At 39.3% G+C, this 15025-nt stretch overlaps 1 protein-coding gene across 6 annotated transcripts in view; it reads left to right on the top strand.

Annotated features, from left to right (window-relative positions):
- Positions 1 to 15025, top strand: part of ITSN1 (intersectin 1) — a 200795-nt gene that overhangs the window by 96669 nt on the left and 89101 nt on the right. For all 6 annotated transcript variants that reach the window (XM_039503267.1, XM_039503244.1, XM_039503261.1 and 3 more), the window contains one exon: positions 9176 to 9300. In XM_039503267.1, the coding sequence (XP_039359201.1) occupies positions 9176 to 9300 (125 nt within the window). The remainder of the gene's footprint in view (positions 1 to 9175; positions 9301 to 15025) is intronic.

Genomic DNA, 15025 nt, shown 5'->3' with positions numbered 1-15025 from the left:
GAGGTAGATGAAGACTGGTGGTTTGGTTGGCAGTTCTCACACTCCTCCTAAAAGTCTGACTTAATAAAGGTCCTTCTATTAAATTTCTCATTATGGCTGGGGCTCTTCAGTTGCTTATTCCTTCAAGTTAAAAACTCATGAGTGGACACACTATGAGTGGGTTTTTGAAGCTCTTTGGAATATGACAGGTTTCAGAGTGGTAGCCGTGTTAGTCTGTATCAGCAAAAAGAATGAGGAGTACTTGTGGCACCTTAGAGACTAACAAATTTATTTGAGCATAAGCTTTTGTGGGCTACAGCCCACTTCATCGGATGCATGCAGTGGAAAATACGTAGGAAGATATATATATACACAGAGAACATGAAAAAATGGGTGTTGCCATACCAACTATATGTGTATATACATATCTTCCTACTGTATTTTTCGCTGCATGCATCTGATGAAGTGGGTTTTAGACCATGAAAGCTTATGCCCAAATAAATGTGTTAGTCTCTAAGGTGCCACAAGTACTCCTCTTTCTTTTTGGAATATAATGTCACTCAGGGTTGGGTTTTCAAAAGCAGTATCTTAGGGCTTCCTTACTGAATACCTGAAAATCTTCAGGTTGTTGGGACTGCATGGTTGAGGCAACTGGTATAAAAAAAAAAATAGTATGGAGAGTCTCTAACTTGTAGATCACCAGTGTGAATTTGCTCCAGGTCCATAATATATGAAATGAGTTGACTGTCTTAGGCAGTCTCCTAGTACAGTGGTTCCCAACCTTTCCAGACTACTGTACCCCTTTCAGGAATCTGATTTGTTTTGTGTACTGCCAGGTTTCACCTCACTTAAAAACTACTTGCTTACAAAATCAGACCTAAAATACAAAAGTGTCACAGCGCACTATTACTGAACAACTGCTTGCTTTTTCATTTTTACCATATAATTATAAAATACATCAATTGGAATATAAATACTGTACTTACATTTCAGTGTGATACTTGAGCCTGTTTCGCACTTGTTAGCCTTGTCTGAAGCCTGTGCCCCAGGCAGCAGATCTGAAGCATGTAATTTAGCTTTGTGGGGCTCCTGTGGCTCGGGGCCCCAGGAAATTGCCCTGCTTGCCACCCCTTAATGATGGCCCCATACTTGCAATCCCCCTAACCTGTCCGGTGACCCCCTTGGGCGCTGCAACCCCTAGATTGAGAGACACTGATATAGATGAGTTGAGTACTTCCTGGAAGACATGTGCATACACCCAGGGGTGTGCATACACCCAGGGGTGTGCATACACCCAGGGGTGTGCATACCCCTGGTTGAGAACCACTGACCTAGTGTCCCTTCATTACTTTTAGATCAGATTTGAAGTGCATTAACAAGAAAGAGTGACAGTAGCTAATGCCATATATTATTTTGGGGTGTGTGTTATGGAATAAGAATAATGAAGTCAGTGGGAGCTGTTATATGTGTAGCATGGTTGAAAATCAGGCCACTTATTTGATGTCTCAATATGGATTTGGGGACCTAACTTTAGGTACCTTGTTTTGAAAATCTTGGCCTGTATATTATATCTAGTTTAAATATATGTTTGAGTATGATATAGGCCTACCTGGATCCACTCTTTTACATAAAAATGTAAAATAGTTCTGGGTTAAGGAAGGTTTATTAGGTTACTCTTTTTATGTAATACAGTTTGTGCATATACATTGTTTATATACAAACCCTGACTTTTACAAAGGCCACAGTCATTTAGAACCCTTGTAAGATTGATCAGTTTTAAAAAAAAATCATTGTAAATATAATTCTTGGCTGCAAAGATCAGATATTAATTTCAGATAACGCTGGAGATTCACATATTTAGCATGTGTGTTAATATACACACAAGAGGTGAAAGCCAGTAAATTAGTGTAGCCAACTGATTTAAAAATAGGTTTGTTACTGAGGTATTACACTCAAAGCCAGAAAAAATGTGGCACACAACTAAAACCATGTTCTTGAAAAGTCTTATTTTGTGCAATATTCCAGTTGTTTTCAGTCCCTGGCTAATCAATGTGTACCGGACAAGAGTTGCATATGAATGACTGTTTACATTTGAGCATTTCTTTCTTCCAGTCAGTGGCAATGGAAGATGCAATGCTGCAGTGCCTGGCAGTTCTCCTGGGCTGCATCAACCACTTAGACTTCTTTCTAAAGGTCTCCATGTCCTAAACAGGCAGTATTCATCCATCTCAATCTAAGAGTGATGAACCACCTCCAGTTATGTGCTTTGCTTTCCCATAAACAGATGAGTGTGCAGTGTTTAAGTTAGTATTTAATAGGTGCTAGAACAAAATCTAAATAAAAAGTTTAGATCCAAATTTGAATTTCGATCTAATCTTTACTTATTGCCTAGATAAAAGTAGTATTTCTTGTGTGCCTTCACTTACAACCAGGACAGGGTACTAGCAGTTATATTTTTCTTTTGAGAATAACATTTAAAACAATTAATCTCCTTGTTTCGACCATTGTGTTAAGAAACTTCAAATAGAAACACTTATGCTGCATCACACATATTCTATTCATATAGAGCACTGCATTTTGTGATGCTGGGTATTATACGAGAGGCTGTTAAAAAAAAATTCATATCTTCATTAGATGATACAGTTTTTCCCTAGCTGCTGATATGGGGCATAAGGGAGGGGGAGTGTTTCTGTCGAGGATTGCACAGCTGCTTCAGGAGTGATGATGCTTCATGGGGTGGGGTGGGAGAGCCCCTCAGTGAGTAGTGGGATTAGGGGAGTGGTGGGCAACCTGCAGCCCGTGTTGCTTCCCGCAGCTCCCATTGGCCAGGAACGGTGAACCGCGGCCACTGGCAGCTGCAGGCGGCTGTGCCTGCAGACGGTCAATGTAAACAAACTGTCTCGTGGGCTACTGGTGGGCCACATGTGGCCTGCGGGCCACAGATTGCCCACCACCGGACTAGAGGTTGCCTTCCCCTTGGATCTAGAGGGCTGGGATGCTCCACCTCTGCCTGCTCCATATGCCCCCGATCCTTTCCCCCTCAAGGGCAAGATTTGGTGGAAGCTCCACAGGACAAACCTTGGAAGTTTCCTGGGCGTCCTCTTGCCTCTCCGTGGGAAGGCAAGATTTGGCCCTAAGACAATAAATGCAATAGTTTAAGGTTTCCATAGCAACTTTACTTGCTCATATTATGTACTTACTGTCCTACATACACTTAATAACCTCCCTAGTTTTCAAAAATACCGTGTGGGTGTCTTAATATTATCATCAGAATCTTTGCTGTTTAGATTTGCAACTTTGACAGTGCTCTAACTTTTCAAAATATTTATGTATATCTATGGTTTAGTTGCTTTTTTTTAAACAGTGTCTACTTGTACCTTTTGGATAACACATTGGTAATCTTGCAAACACCACAAATGATGAATGAAATATGAACTCTTAAAGTTATGAATATCTCAACAAATGTATAGCTTTCTGACTTATGACTTGCAGTTACCTATCTTTTTATAAAGAGCAGGTACTGGACTGTGTATTTTTTAACTGAATATTTAGCAGAGTTTCATTCAGCTGTCTGTTGAAATGTCATGGTATTTTGTTTAGTTTGTATCTTATATAGTACCATGGGAGATGCTGATTTTTTTTAATGTCATGCCAAGCAAGACAGTACAGTAAATAAAATGTAAATCCTGATAATTTAATTCCCATTTTATTATAGCTGAAGCAAGAGAGCTATTTATTGCAAAAAAAGTCTTTTTCTTAATTACAGTTTTACCTTCAGATAACAGTTGGAAATTACCATTCGCTACTGGATACCCAATAAAATTGGGTATCTTGCTTGTTAGGGTTGCTTATGTACCTCATATTCAAAATCTTTTGCTCAACAAAATATAGAACTAGTGTGCCAGTTTGTTGGGGAAAAGAAAATGGTGAACTTAAATGCCTTTAAACATTTTTTACATTTTTAAAAACTGAAGATCCTACATAACTAAATGTATAGCTATAAATAAGATAAAATTTATTTTTTTATTTAGAAGAGTGAACAGAAATTATTTACCTGTTTGGACCAGATATCAAACACTAGGGGCTCTGTTTTTGCTGCAGCAGTTACTGACTTTGCTAACACCTACTCAGATTCTTCAAACTGGAATGGAGACATCACTCTTGTAGTGAAAGCACCCAACTCTGGTCTTAGTGGATGAAGGTGGCAATGGTTTTCAACTCTTGTTATAAAACATGCTTAGTTGTTATAAAATAAGTTATTTGTAAGGTAAGCCTGCATATGTTTAAAAAAAAAAAAGTACAATAGAATCTCAGAATTATGAACACCAGAGTTATGAACTGACCGGTCAACCACACACCTCATTTGGAACCAGAAGTACACAAGCAGCAGTGACGACAAAAATACAGTACAGTAATGTGTTAAATGTAAACTACGAGAAAAATATAGGGGAAGTTTTTAAAAAAGATTTGACACGATAAGGGAACTGTTTCTGTACTTGTTTTAATTAATTTAAGATTGTTAAAAGCAGCATTTTTCTTCTGCATAGTAAAGTTTCAAAGCTGTATAAAGTCGATGTTCAGTGGTAAACTTTTGAAAGAATAACCATAACGTTTTGTTCAGTTACGAACATTTCAGAGTTACAAACAACCTCCATTTCCCAGGTGTTCATAACTCTGAGGTTCTACAGTTTGCAATCCTGCAATTTTGATACAATCAGAGCTCCAACTGAAGTGAATGGGAGTTCAGTGCAAACAGTTCTTGCAAGATCAGGTCCGTACTCCTTTATGGATTTCATAACTTGGTGAACTTTTAAAAATAAATAACTAAATAGAAACTCTCTCTAAATTAGAGTAGAACTCTTTCTGAAGTCGGAGAGCTATTTAGCCATCCACATTCTTTTTAAAATGTCCTGTTAAAATAAATTAGCCGTATTGCAAATTGTTGGGCTTTATCTTCAATTTTTATTTGTTCTTATCGGTTTTTAAATTTTGATGACCTTAATGCTCCAAGGATTTTAGTTCCACTTCTTGGCCTAAGGAATTTAGTCCTGTCTTTAACTACTTAAGATAAAAGAACAGAATTGTTGGAATAAAGGAATTAAGTGAGGATGAGGAAAGGGGGCACTTGGAATGCGCCTGTGTTCTTAAAGCTAGCTAAAAGTCTTGTAACTAGTAACAGATTATCTTCAAAGCTGCCACTGTAAAGCCATCTCATTTTCTAAGTCCTCTGTTGAGTAACAGTAGAGATGTTAGCTCTGGACTGATAAGCCAGGACTTAAACTGCAACTTGGAAATTGAGCCACTTACCAAACAAGTGTAAATGAGGAAAGAGGGGGCGGGGCAAGAAAGGGAAGAGGCACATCAAGGGAGTTTTTGGCTGAAAGCAGCTCCCACATGTAACTAAACTGAGCATGCCAAAGTCTCCCTATCCACACTTGAAATGGCATCAGTATCAGCTTGATCACCTGGAAATACAGCTAGACCAGTGGTTAAAAAAACTCAAAATACAATAGAGCAGAATAAAATGACACATTTAGTGGAGTGGCATAGTGATATGGGGGTGAAGTGGCTTTATTGATAATACAAATGCATGAATTTGGAGTTGGTTACAAATCAGATAACTACTCTTATCCATGGCTGACCTCTGTAATCTGTATTTCCCTCTTGATGAATGTTTATAAATCCCATTACTGCTAATGTTTACGTGAATTATGTTGAATATAGTTCGGCTTCATACATTCATAATATCTTGATGCTAATGGAAATTATGGGTGTGCATAAAGAGAGTTACAGAAAATAAGTTAGTTTGGAACAAAGGTAGAATCCTTAACACTGCAAAATACTGTAAACTGCAAAATTAAATAGGTGAGCTAGTTCTGTAAGGTGAGGCACTGCCTCCAGCTTCAAGTGCCCTCTACTGCTACTAAGCTATGTAAGGTCCTTGGCTCTCACTGTCAATGCTTTTCTCTTTCCCTGCCCCCCCGGCCCCAACTGTGCTGTACGCTAGTGCTTCTAGCTATGTGTGCATGTGCAGGACTTGAAAAATTTCCCAAATCCCCAGATCACTTTAGAATTAAGCCTGTTGTATGTTCTGTAATGCCTATCCTAGACTTCAGTTAGCCTTTAAGGTTCACTGTGACTTTAAGTAGAGCTGGTTGAGAATTTTCCAAAGGAAATGTTTTGTCAGAAAATGCTGATTAGTTGAATCTGAAATGTTTCACAGAAATAGTAGGTTTGGTGACCTTTCAGTGAACCGCAGGCAGGGTTCAGATGGAAACCTGCCTGGTTTCCAGCCATCTCTTGGTTGGCTGCTGGGGAGCCCAGGCTTTCGGGTTGTGTCTCTTGAACAGCTGCACCAGATGGACTGCGGTGGGGCTGGGGAGCCAAGGTCTTTTAGGTTCCTGGGACAGTGGGCTTCTGGGGCTGCCTGTCTCCTGCAGCCTGATGAGGCCGCTACCCGGGAAGTCTTGGAACAGCTGACTAAAATTGATGTGATTCTCCTCAGTTTCACTGTTGTTCAGTGGTGGGCAGCATTAAAACTGACAAAAATCATGCCAATTTCATTCTGCATCTTCTGGGTCTTGGGGGGCATATTTTGTTTCAAAAACACCGGGTGTCTGTTTCTGTAATGAAAATTTTATGGAATCCTCATCTTGTGGGAAAGTTTTTGAAATGTCGAAAATTCCAGCAAATCAAACATTCAGAATTTTGGCCCACTTTATTTCTAAATAATAGCATCCGCACAGTATTGTTTTGCCCAAACTGTCCACTTTTACTCTGTGGGTTCTGTTTCTATTAAAGTTGTAATATTTGAGGATAAGAAATAAATTAAATTAAACTGAGAGCCAGGTCATATTCATTTTAACTTTTTTCTTAGTTACACAGATATATCATGAGCTTTGTAGCATCTTGCAGATGACACTTGCTACTGTTTATCACAATATAGTTATTTTCATACCTCTTCTAAAATCTAGCCCAGCCTGCTGTGCTGAGTGATTTGCAGTGTTGGATTAATGTATGTACTTGTTTCAGTGGCATACAGGTGTTTTCAATCAAAAACTGTTATTTGCAGACTTAAAAAGGCATGGAAAATTAATGAATGACTAACACATTTATTTGTGTTTTTAAACTGTAGGTGAGAAGTCACTAATGATATTGCAAAGTGACCTGCTCATTTTCTTTTCTGTTGCTGCTTGCCGAATCGCTTCTGACTTGTCAGAGTTCAGCTCTCATTTTTGCTGTTTTTATACACTTTCTAGTTCTGTTAATATGCAAGGTCCAAATGTGAGAAAATTAAACACCTTACGTGAAAGATTTGGAAAAAACTTAGTTTGTGAAATTCTGACTAAAGCAAAGATTATGTGGCCCAGTATATGAATAATACCTGGGAGAGCACATGTTTCAGTCCGAAGTGATAAAGGATAAACCTGTAAGTGTATAAGAAATATAAACCTGTCTGGTCTGGTGCAAGTTTCAATATGTTTCACTAAGACATGGAAAATATTAGTATACGTATAAAGTTCAGATTTCCCTGCCATAGAAGCTGAATAGTTTATGCTTATTTTTATATATTTGAAGACTACAGTAGATTTTTCTTCATAAACTGGAAGTGGTTATTTAAAAATGTGCGACTAATTTTGAAGGGAAGAGACAATTCTCAAATGTTTTGGATAAAGACATTCCCAGTTCGTACAACTAGTTAAAGAAACACTGACAAGACGATCAGACCCCAAAGTTAGGTGTTATACAAAGATGTTCATAATATAATTTCTATTCATGTTAGTGTTGACATTTTATTATTTTAAACACGCTGCATTCATTCATTGCCACCCAAACACTTCAAGCAGTTCTCTTCACCCAAATCATCAAATTTGTGCAAATTAATATTCCTCTTTCTAGGCTTGAAAGGGTTAGATCTTATTGGTAAATATTGATTTCACTGTACACACACCAACCACTGAAATAAATATTTCCATTGATGATCACAATTTACAGATGAGCAAAGAAAGAAAAATGCTGCTTGGGAATTTGAGTTTAAAGTAAGGGAATTTACTTTATCACCGTCACGAGTCAAAATATACAATTTTTTGTTTTAACAAAACTTTTTGAATCTGTGTCTACTGTCATTAAATTGTTTGAACTCCCTATAATTTCCCTCAAGTGGGAAAATTTAAATTGATAAAAATTAAAAAAACCCTTAAAAATAAATGTCAGTGTTATCAGTCAAAATTATTTTAAAATAAAAATAAAAATAAAATTCTGCCAAACCTATCTGTTTTAGTGCCTAAATTCAGCTCTGAAGACACTGCTGAAAATATTCCATTTCTTGGAGAGAAAATAATCTTGAAAATGCTTCAGCAGTTCATATGGCAATGATATACCTATGAATTTCAAACTGAAACATATACAGTGGAAAATAGTTGCCAATATTTGTAAGAACAATTCAGGAGTTAATTTTTAAAAAATTATCATGAGTAGGTAAGAAATCTGACAAATTTATATAACAAAGCTGCTAATAACTTATTTATTAAAAATAAGGCCATCATCAAGATAAAGATTATTTATTTATGAAGAAAATCCTTTAGCCATTTACAGCAGCATTTAAGAAACAAGTCAGTCTCTTTGAACTCTTTATCACCTTTGGGAATATGACTAAAAGTGGAGAGAGAATAAATGTTTGGAAAGCTCTGTGAGCCATACTTTAGATAACTGCCAGATAAATTGTAAATATTAAAAGTCTGAGCAGAGACTTCCAGCCTTTTGTAAAGATGTGTTCTTGCTGCCTGGTTCACTTTTTAAATCAATGTTGATTATGAATGAAGGAAATAACAGTTCTCCATATATTGAATGACAATTCTAATATGGCATTTTACACATTTGTGGTCCTACATATCAGAGACAAAATTTCATGTTTATATAACCTCGCTTATATAACTGAATTCAGATGAGGTTCTTTAACTTAATGAAAAATCCAATTACTATAGCAAGGAATGGAGACTAAAGAATCTATGATGTAGACAATAAAATGTCAGCATTATCACTTTGAGGGCTAAATCATGGCAATATGTAAAGATGTCTGACCTGTTGCCAGTTACTTGATTTTCAAAAATTTGGTAATAATATTTGAGAAGGTTCTGGGTCCTTAACAATGAGAGTAGTACATTATTACATGCAATATATTTATTTATTGCTGTAGGAGCTGAGAGAGATACATAACAAGCAGCAGCTTCAGAAGCAAAAGAACTTAGAAGTTGAGAGGTTGAAACAGAAGGAGCAAGAGAGGAAGACGGTAGAACTGGAAAAGCAAAAAGAAACCCAAAGGTAACAGTTTTAGTTTATGCTAAATACAAAATTTATTTAAAGCCAGAGGTGTGCATAGTATTTCCCATACAAGTAAGATATTCTTTCTGTTCCTAAGAATTTAATCTAAACTCAGTTATTTACTGAGCATCATCAGTATGTTGGCAGCTCTATGAAACGGGGAGAAAACTCAAGTCCTTAGCCAAGACTTTTTTGTTTCAGCCCAAAAGGAGACTGCACTTGGAAGGGGGAAAAGCCTTGTATCATTGAATCCAAAGCCTAATGTGGAGAAAGACTCTTATATGCATGTACAACCACACCCTTGCTTTTGGTTCTTCCTAGAACTCTCAACCAGCTGTCCTGTATGGAGATGAGAATTTGGCAAAGAAACTAGGATGGTTGGTGTGTGTTTGTGTGTTTAACAGAAATGATTCTCCAGTCCACAGATTTTTTATTTTTAAATGTCCACGCTGTTTGGGAGTGTAGGGAAAAATCAAAAGGGTTTGATATTCTTCTATGCCCTGAATTTTTCTGATGTTGTAACTTACACATTTTGTATTACACACAAGACTTAAATACTGAACAAGGAATATTTTTGTTTTAAGAATCATTTTTTCCATATATATGGTATGAAGACTAGTTGGCAGCTCTCTTTCATAAGGGAGAAGTTTTATTAAAACCATAGTAGAAAATTTTAATATGATACAGCTGTTGTAGCTGTTTGAATTTTGTTTTCAACGTTCTTTTGAAACCAATCACACACACAATGTGGGAGCATTAAACCCTTGATCTAAACAAAAGCTCTTGGTAAGGTGGTTAGAACAAAGGACTGGGAGCTAGCTAGAAAGGCCTTAAATCGTAATCTGGGCCATCAGACTGTCTGAGGATCCTGGAGCAAGTCACCTAACTATGTTCCTTCTTCCCCACTCAAACCAATTTGAAAATTCGGTGAAAAACAGGATCTCGCTGAAAACCATATGTGTGACCAAAAGACTTTTGAAAAAATCGTTAACATTGAAAGTGTGTTAATGGAGTCCAGTTAAAAGCCTCAAATTATTTACATAATGTTCTACATCTCTTCAAAAATCTCTAATATTAGTACTAGAGCTGGTTGAAAATTTTCCAACAGAAGAGTTTTCTGTCAGAAAATGCTGATTCAATGGAATTGACACATTTTGCCTGATGTGCCTGGTTTCTTGCCAACCCAGGCTTCCTGCTTCCCTGGCAGCCAGCCTGGCTTAGAACTTGGGAATTGTGATCCCACACTTCAGAGCCTGGAGAGCTGGGACCAGAAAATGTTGAAAAATTCCATGTTGGTTCTTCTGAAATGTTTTTTTTTAAATGTCCCTCCCAAGAAAAATATTGCATATCCAACTTTTTCTGATTCAGAAAGAAACATTTTTTGGAAATGCAAAATTTTCCAGGAGATGGAAATTCTAGGCCCCATGCAGTTCTAATGGATATGTCTGGAGACAAACAGTTTAGGATTCCATCTGATTCCCCACAGTTACATAATCATTAATCATTTGCTTGCACCACCTGGCTTTTACCACCACCAACCTTAACATTACCCCCTACAGTTTTCAAAAAGGTCAAAATAATAAGTAAATAGAAAATGACTGATTCGTCTCTTGGATAATATTTTAAACCTCCCAGTTTAATCTCCTGCTCCCTTTCAATGGAAGAGAAAAGATGACAACAATATACAAGTGAGAGAAAAGAATGGAATATAAATAGATAGAGTGAGCTAGAGAATAAGTGAGAAAAGTAAATAAATAAGCTCCAAGAGACATCTACACATCATAGAGTAGTGGGAGTGTTTGCTGCTTTTATTGTAGTTAGCAGGGGACATCCTACATCTTTGTACTGTTGTGGGAAAGGGATGGGGTTTTGAGTAGTTTGTTAAATTGCAGTTTACTCTGCATTTATAGTTAAATCAGAGAAAGAATAACTTAAAATTCATCAGCATGTGCATCTAACCTTTGGATGAATGAGGGCCTCGCAGCCACAACCCCAAGTTTATATTAACTTGTTTTGACTTTATTTGAAATGATGACAACTATGCACTGAGCATAGCACAAGTAACTCAGTTCTGTTTCTTTGGCAGAGGAGTCTGGGACAGTACCTGCAAGGTGAGAGGGTTCCAGAGCTTGGGAACTCCGAGGTCTACGCAGCAAAGGAACAGCCCTGCAGCCTGAGCCCCGTGAGCCCAAGTCAGCTGGCATGGGCCAGTCATGGGTTTTTCTTTGCTGTGTGGACATAGCCTTAGGAGATTGTGCAGGAGAAGAAAAGTATTTGAGTAATATCACCAGAACTGGCCATAGCTTTTGGGACAAGAACCTTCCTAAAGTGCAGACATGGTGTTGGAGAGAAAATAGCTAAAGTCTGTTTCCACTTGTTAATTCCTGATTTAAGGGCCAAATCCCAGAGTAACCAGGCTGCACACTAGAAAAATCTGTGAGGATAGGGTAAGGGAAGAATCATTTTTTCCATAGGCAATAGAGCTCCAACAGCGCCTACGCTTCTATGCAAGGTCTATGTCTGTGTCAAACTCCCTTGCATGTTTGGCTGCAGGAAGCATCTTCTCAATCTCTTCATATCCCTTTCGCCTTGTCTTCCCACATGGAGCAGAAGTGCATTGGTTCTGCTAACAGTTAAACCTTTAATGCCCACTGGGGGGTGAATCATGCAGCTCCTCTATAAAGCCAGTATACTCTGCAGGTCCCATCCCCATCAGTTATATCAAACTTGATTTTGAGTGGTGAGTGTTAACCACTGTACTAAATAACATCATTTAAAAACTCACAACTTTCCAGCTAAAGCAGTACAGGTCCCTCGCAACTTACACGCATTTAACATGCGTGATTTCAACTTTACGCAAACAGCTGGAGTGGGGGGCGTGGCCTCAAGATTTAAATGTCCTGGGGCAGCAGCTGTGGCTGGGAGTCCCAGGGCCTTTAAATCACCCGGGGGCTCCCAGCTGCAGAGGTGGCTGGTAGCCCCTGTGGCCAACTAAAGGGCCCAAGGCTCCAGCCACCGTGGAGCTCCGGGCCCTTTAAATGCCAGCCCCAGCCCGGCTGCCAAAGCTGTGGGCGGGATTCAAAGGGCTCCTCCGGGATCCCCACCGCGGCGGGAAGCCCGGCGGAGCCCTTTAAATCCCACCCACAGCTCCGGCAGCCGGGCCGGGGGGGGGGCATTCAAAGGGAGGCAGGGAGCCCGGGGGAACCTTTTAAATGCCACCCAGCCGCCGGAGCTGTGGGCGGAATTTAAAGGGCTTGGGGATATAATTTTGACTATATGCGGTTTTCGCTTTACGCAATAACCGCGGAACGGAACCCCCGCCTAAGATAAGACTTGCCTGTATTTACTGTCCATGATTACAGTACAAGCCATATAGAACCCTCTTTGAACAAATTAAGCACACTTAACACCATTAAATGCTGCATCAAGCTGTCTAGAGAAGATTATCCCTGAATCTTTTTATATAGTGCAGTCTAATAGTATTACAACAAGACTTCTGAATAATAGACTCTAAATGTATTGCAAGATCATTCACTAATGAAGAGACACACACTAATGTTTGAAACAAATGGCTGAAAGGGCTGCAGCTTTACTATGTGAAGTTAAATGACATAACTGGAAGTCAGAAAGCCCTGGCAGTATTTGTAAGCTGGAGAAACAGTATTCCTTTTACTATCATTGCCCTTGCACCTTACTCCTAACAATGTATTTGTGCTGGTATTACATAACTCTTCTGCTATCCCAAGCAGTCCAATACTCCTGCCAGTATTGAGGCCTAAACACAGCTTGCTGTCCTGCACAAGCTGTTGTGCTGAGTAGCTTCATACCTTGCACAGAAAGATAAAATATTCTTGTTGGGCTCAAGTCGTATCAGCACGTGATGGTGGCTATGCTGGTTAGGCATCAACCCAGTCTTTAGTTGGCTTGGAAGGTAACTCTTGCCCACTTGCACATTTAACTGTGTTGCCAGGACTCTGCTGTAAATACTGCAGTGCTCTTAATTAAACAAAATGGTGTGCTATAGAAAAGGCCAAGTCCATAAATGACACACCTGTCATCAGCAACTATCAGTAATTCCACATGCATGCATGTGGTTAAAAAGCAAGCATGAAATTGCCAGAAGAGCAAAATGACAGAGGAAACGTGTGTGTGTGTATGTAATAGCCTTGCAAAATTCTATTTCTTTACTCACTCCGAGGGCAATATTTTTTTTTGGCAGACAGAGTATCATTAGGTTCAGCGTTTGTTTTGTTCAGTGTTTGATGGGCTGGTAGAATTTGTGCCTGGGATGCTCACTTTTTATGATGTGTACAAGCCTGATCTATAAAGTGTAAGGAAAGGAAAGTAGGAACATCTAGGCCAGGGGTGGGCAAACTTTTTGGGTCGAAGGCCACATCTGGATGGGGAAATTGTATGCAGGGCAGGGGGTTGGGGTGCGGGAGGGAGTGCAGGGTGTGGGAGGGGGCTCAAGGCAAGGGGTTGGGGTGCAGGAGGGGTGCGGGGTGTACAAGGGGGCTCAGGGCAGGGAGTTGGGGGGCTAGGTGCAGGCAGGGTGTTGGGGGCAGGGTGTAGGAGGGGTTCGGGCTCCAGCCCAGTGCCGCTTACCTAAAGTGGCTCCGGGGTGGCAGCAGCATGCACCGGGGCCAGGGCAGGCTCTTTGCATGCTGGCCCCGGCCCTGCGCCGCTCCAGGAAGCACTGTGGGGGAGGTGGGGGCAGGAGCAATAATCATTCTGAATGTTCTGTCATCTAGGCTGTCTAGAGCTGTGCAGGAAAGGCGTGTTGAGAGAAATGCAGTTTTAAAGGCACAGAGCCAGCCTCTTATATAGGGTTGCCAATTTTGGTTGGATGGATTCCTGAAGGCTTCATCGCATGACATAATCTTTAATTAAAGATTAATCTTTAATTCCTGGGGAATCCAGGAGAATCCTGCAGGGTTGGCAGATTTACTCTTGTAACAAAGAACTGTTTTCAGGAAATGCAGTATTTATCATATCCAAAAGGCTTGTTTAGTTGGCCTGTCTTGTTTAGGTATAAGTATTTTGAAACACAAATATATAGCCTTACATTTCCTGAGCAGATATACGATGGCTTACTTTTCAGTATTGTCACTTTAAAACCTGAAGTGCCTAAATTTAAGCTCTGAAAATTTCAAGGGTTTTTATATCTTCAAATGAATTATGTGAATTTTTTCTACAGTTTCACTCTTAGAATGATTTTCTGTGGATTGTATTAATGGAACTGTGTAAAACTACAAGAAATAAAGAATAAAATATTGGTGAATTTGCAACATTGGGATCTTAAACTCAAAATAGTCAGGGAATGCGAAACATGATTCTCATAGTAATACCAGCTCAGCACAGATTACATGTGAACATATCCATTTAAATCTACCTAGTAATCAGAAATGAGTAACTTTACAGTAATGACTGTGACTATAAATTTTATAAAGAAATATCTTAGCCCAATTTGAGAGGGTGAACACCAGCAGTTCTAGATCTCCAAGATTTCTGCAAGACCGAGGTGTTAATTTTTTTCCCTCTGCTTGCAGAGAACTCCAGCACAAAGTTAGTGAACCATTTACCACTCAGGAGTCCTTGGTACTCTCATTATTCTTCTTCTTCGAGTGATTGCTCATGTCTATTCCACAGTAGGTGTGTGTGCTTGCCACGTACACCAATGCCGGAAGTTTTTCCCCTAGCAGTACCCGTAGGGGAGCGCCCCTAG

The sequence above is a fragment of the Mauremys reevesii genome, linkage group 1, assembly GCF_016161935.1.
Source record: "Mauremys reevesii isolate NIE-2019 linkage group 1, ASM1616193v1, whole genome shotgun sequence".
NCBI classification, from domain to species: Eukaryota; Metazoa; Chordata; order Testudines; family Geoemydidae; genus Mauremys; species Mauremys reevesii.
The sequence above is the reverse complement of the archived record's forward strand: the minus strand, read 5'-3'. Positions and strand labels throughout refer to the sequence as shown.